A 5494-nucleotide genomic window follows, 5' to 3' on the forward strand; every position below is an offset into this window, starting at 1 on the left:
TGAAATGATTCTCGAGAGATATTACGGTAGTTCGATATTTTCTTAATGACAGAAAAGAGTTATTAAAGAGGAAAAATATTTAAATATAATAAAAATTTATAATAGACGAATAATGTTTCTCTTATTTGCGTAAGAGAATTTAAATCGAAATATAAAATTACTAGATTATATCTTCGAAACACGATTTTGGTAATATTTTTATGAAATGATTCTCGAGAGATATTACGGTAGTTCGATATTTTCTTAATGACAGAAAAGAGTTATTAAAGAGGAAAAATATTTAAATATAATAAAAATTTATAATAGACGAATAATGTTTCTCTTATTTGCATAAGAGAATTTAAATCGAAATATAAAATTACTAGATTATATCTTCGAAACACGATTTTGGTAATATTTTTACGAAATGATTCGATATTTCCTTAACAAAAAGTATTTCCATAAGTAGAGAATTTAAATCGAAATATAAAATTACTAGAGTATATCTTCGAAACGCGATTTTGGTAATATTTTTACGAAATGATTCGATATTTCCTTAACAAAAAGTATTTCCATAAGTAGAGAATTTAAATCGAAATATAAAATTACTAGAGTATATCTTCGAAACGCGATTTTGGTAATATTTTTACGAAATGATTCGATATTTCCTTAACAAAAAGTATTTCCATAAGTAGAGAATTTAAATCGAAATATAAAATTACTAGAGTATATCTTCGAAACGCGATTTTGGTAATATTTTTACGAAATGATTCGATATTTCCTTAACAAAAAGTATTTCCATAAGTAGAGAATTTAAATCGAAATATAAAATTACTAGAGTATATCTTCGAAACGCGATTTTGGTAATATTTTTACGAAATGATTCGATATTTCCTTAACAAAAAGTATTTCCATAAGTAGAGAATTTAAATCGAAATATAAAATTACTAGAGTATATCTTCGAAACGCGATTTTGGTAATATTTTTACGAAATGATTCGATATTTCCTTAACAAAAAGTATTTCCATAAGTAGAGAATTTAAATCGAAATATAAAATTACTAGAGTATATCTTCGAAACGCGATTTTGGTAATATTTTTACGAAATGATTCGATATTTCCTTAACAAAAAGTATTTCCATAAGTAGAGAATTTAAATCGAAATATAAAATTACTAGAGTATATCTTCGAAACGCGATTTTGGTAATATTTTTACGAAATGATTCGATATTTCCTTAACAAAAAGTATTTCCATAAGTAGAGAATTTAAATCGAAATATAAAATTACTAGATTATATCTTCGAAACACGATTTTGGTAATATTTTTACGAAATGATTCTCGACAAATATCACGATGATTCGATATTTCCTTGACAAAAAAGCATAAGAGAAAATTTAAATCGAAATATAAAATTACTAGATTATATCTTCACGATTTTGGTAATATTTTTATGAAATGATTCGATATTTCTTTAACGAAAAGTATTTCCATAAGTAGAGAATTTAAATCGAAACATAAAATTACTAGATTAGTAGATTATATCTTCGAGACATGATTTTGGTAATATTTTTACTAAATGATTGTCGAGAGCTGACACGATAATTCGATATTTTCTTAACGACAGAAAAGAGTCATTAAACAGGAAAAATATTCAAACATAATAAAAACTTATAATGGGTAAATAATCTTTCTCTTATTTACATAAATAGAGAATTTAAATCGAATCGTAAAATTACTATATAGATTATATCTTCGAAATTTTGGAAATATTTTTTATAAAATGATAGAAAACTATCATAATGATTCGATATTTTCTCAATCTTTGACAGAAAAGGGTAAACTGATTAAGCAGGAAAAATATTCAAACATAATAAAAATTTATAATGACAAATAATTTTTCTCGTATTTGCATAAGTAGAGTTTAAATCGAACGATAAAATTCGCGATAAAATTATTATGCAAGGAACGCGATTTTCAAAGTACTTTTACGAAATGATCTCGAGTGCTATGTTATTAAAAAATTTATAATAATATTTACAACATTATACATAATATTATAATTTATAAAATAATTTAAAGAATTTAAATCGAACGATAAAATTACTATGCATGGAGCACAATTTCGAAAATATTCTTAAAATGAAATGATCTCGAGACAATGTTATTAAATATCGGTAATCGATATGATACAAAGTTCCTTAATCTTTGTTCGTGTTCAGAAAAAGTATACCAACGTAATTACAGTTACATGCTTCTTATAATCGAACAGCACGATTGAAAATAAGAAATCCCAAAACGTATCTAATCGCGCGAGTTAATTAATTATACATCCGTTGAAAAGTTATTACATAATTTGTCATTCAATATTAACAGACGAAAATTTATTTACAATTAAATAATTTAAATAATTAAATTTTTAATCAATCAATAATTAAATTTTATTTAGAATTAAATAAAATTTTCGTAAAATCGTACTTTCGAACGATATATACTCAAAAATTTCAAATTCGAATTCTTACGAATCATTACGCGGATCCACAGCCGCGTATCATGAATTACAGAAGCAAAAAACCGAAAGAAAGAGAGAAAGACAAGAGCAAAACGATCTCCTTCCGTGGATCCTCGCCGATCGTGTTCCACGATTTAGGTCGAGGCAGGTGCGAAACAGATGGTCGGGAGAAAGAGAACAGAAGAGAAGAGAAAAACTTTCTTGTCTCGAAACGTTACCTCAACGCCGTTTATAATACCGACAAAAATAAAGAGGAAAAGATTGAAATTTGAATTGCGATTTTTCCGCCCTCTGGTCGTCGAGTCAGCAATTTGTTGTTGAGGAATTAAAGCGGTTAATATTTAAGTAGGTAATTTCTTTATTGTTAGCAGTTAAATTAAAGTCTAATATTGGCGGACAAAAAAATGGCTGAATTGTTGACGCTGGAAGCGCAGACACAGTAGAGATTTTCACAGCGGAACGAAAGGGAATGAATAAAATATTAGCCTAGGTTTTCGAGGTTAAGAACGTTAGAGAGGTACGACGGATAAATGGAAGGTGAGCAGATAGATCACCGTGACGTGGATTCTCGAATCCCGTTGATCTGCCTCATTCTTACCTTCGTTATCCGCAAACCGGTATTTTTCGATCGAATTTTAAAGACACGTGAAAAAAAAAAAAAATATTCGAAGTTTACAACCGATTCGATTGGTAAACAAATTAGTTAAATCTCGTTTTGGGACAGCAATAAAAATCATCGAGTTTTTTCTTTTTTGTTTGCGACAGAGTTTGATCGTGACAAGAATTTAGAATTCAAAATTGTTAATCTTTTTTTATTGTAAAGATAATCATGCAATTTTTTTATATTTAGAAAAATATTTAATTTAATATTAAAAGGGATCTAGAAGAATCTATTCGTGGATAAGAATTTATGTAATCGTTCATTCTATCGATATTTTTGTTATGAAATAATTTCGAGAGATCATTTAAATAATCATTTTGTACAATTATTTAATTCAATAATTATAAACGATATCGAACCATATCTTCTTCTTCGCGTAGGATTTGAATTCTCGTCTCTATAATAGCTCCCATTTAACCATACTACGCGTATTTTCCTCTTTTTATTTTTATACCGTCAAAATTATTGCTTACCGACCGAGGAAGCTACATTTAAAACCATATCTCACTCCATATATGAAAATAAATTCAAATTACAACGATCCGAAACGATCTTTCACTTCAAATTGAAATTACCGCGAAATTATCATAAAAATGGCCTCGTAACGTTTAATTTATAACTGATTGCACCTGTTCCAACGATAAACTACGCACGATCATCGACATGTACGAGCGAAAAAACGAGCAATAGGAATCATGGTTGATAATCGAGCTTCTGCGACGAGCAGAAGTTTTTTCTTTCCTTTTCTTTTTGAATGAATCAGCTTCGAGGGATTCGAATTTTTCGTCTCGAATGAAAATATCTCTATGGGGGAAGAATATCAATTCCCTTAATCGTCGAGATTAATTAAACGCGAAACAATATTATTATTTCAAAATATTTTTTTCATCTCACGATCGCCTCCTCTTTCTCCTTAAACTCCTCGCAATTTCTTCAAGTCTCAAGCGTAAAAGTTAACGAAGAAATTTTATATTTTAACGATTTATAGTTATGTTACACGGATATTCTTTTCTCGTCCTTAAGACGTGATTAATGATTAAAATTAGCAAGGCTAATTATTATTCACGAAGTGGATATTAAATCTTATCCGTTTCTTAATTCGTAACAATGTGTAAACATACATATTGTGCGTATCTACGCGTGAAATATTGTTTCCTTCGCGTAGATACGAAACGTTCTGTATGCATTTATGCTAATTAAATGACTGTATGTACATATGCATGCGCGTACGCGAGGCAAGCACGCTTCTAACGAGTTGCATCGGTGAATAGAAATTCGCATTATACGCTGTTTTTTGTTTATATAACATTACACGCTTAATAGATGCATGGCATTGCAATATTCTAATGCATAATACGTCATATTTGATTTGCGGTTATTTCTGAACTGTTACTATCACCGCTAAATATGATAATTCAAAGTGGATATACCGTGTTTGTTTATTTCAAATTAATGATTAATATTAATGATTAATGCTTGACAGATTTTACGACTTTATGCAGTCATACATCTCTTTCATAAATCATATTTCGAACCATCCAAACACTTTTATATAAAAAGAATCGGTTATTCCACAGATATCACACGCTTGCGTACAGGTTATATATATATACACACACACAAACGCGCACATATACATATATGCACATACACACACACACTATATACGTTGAAACTCTCTGTACACGGGAAAATTGTTGTTGTTTTCAGGTGCCAAGAGGGCCCCACCGTCCTGGCAAGGGCGCCTACTGGGCTCTTCACCCGGCAGCTCTCTCCATGTTCGAGAACGGCTCCCTCCTACGGCGCAGAAAACGTTTCAAGCTGCACAAACCCGACAAGGAACTGTTGAAATCCGAGCTTCAGGCCTTGGCGTCCGCCATGCCGCCTCCTCATTCCGAATCCTCGCCCGTCCTGTCGATAAATCCTAACGCGCAGACGAGCAGCCTCACCGTTGCCAATCTTCATCGTCTTCGCGACGATTTGCTCCGTTGGGAGTTGCAGGAGCGCCGCCTAACCATGACTTCCGGCGGCAACAGCTCGCCAAGCTTCTCCACGCCCGAGGCTGGATCGAGTTACTATCTACTGTCACCAGAGGTTCGACAGAGACTGGCCGGAACGGACGAGATCCTTCGTGGTTACGAGAGCAACCTGTTGCAGGCAGGAAGTTGGAGCTTCCCAGGCTTCCAGGTGTCCCCGTACGTGTCTCAGCTCTCCTACTTTCAGACAGATATACCGGAAAGTAGACAGATCTGCGCTGGAAACGCAGAGGCTGGTGTCCCCGAAAAGACTGACTCCAGGCTTTTCCTGGAGACCGCGAGAGGCGCCACGATCGAGTCTGCCGATGG

The 5494-nt window shown here is 32.2% G+C and overlaps 1 protein-coding gene across 1 annotated transcript in view; it reads left to right on the forward strand.

Moving 5' to 3' along the window:
* The window catches only part of LOC102680555 (forkhead box protein A2-A-like), a 9458-nt gene that overhangs the window by 3110 nt on the left and 854 nt on the right, over positions 1-5494 (forward strand). The window contains exon 2 of the mRNA XM_031513681.1: positions 4860-5494. Within this exon, the coding sequence (XP_031369541.1) occupies positions 4860-5494 (635 nt within the window). The remainder of the gene's footprint in view (positions 1-4859) is intronic.

The sequence above is a fragment of the Apis dorsata genome, unplaced genomic scaffold (genome assembly GCF_000469605.1).
Source record: "Apis dorsata unplaced genomic scaffold, Apis dorsata 1.3 scaffold_41, whole genome shotgun sequence".
Taxonomy (NCBI): Eukaryota; Metazoa; Arthropoda; class Insecta; order Hymenoptera; family Apidae; genus Apis; species Apis dorsata.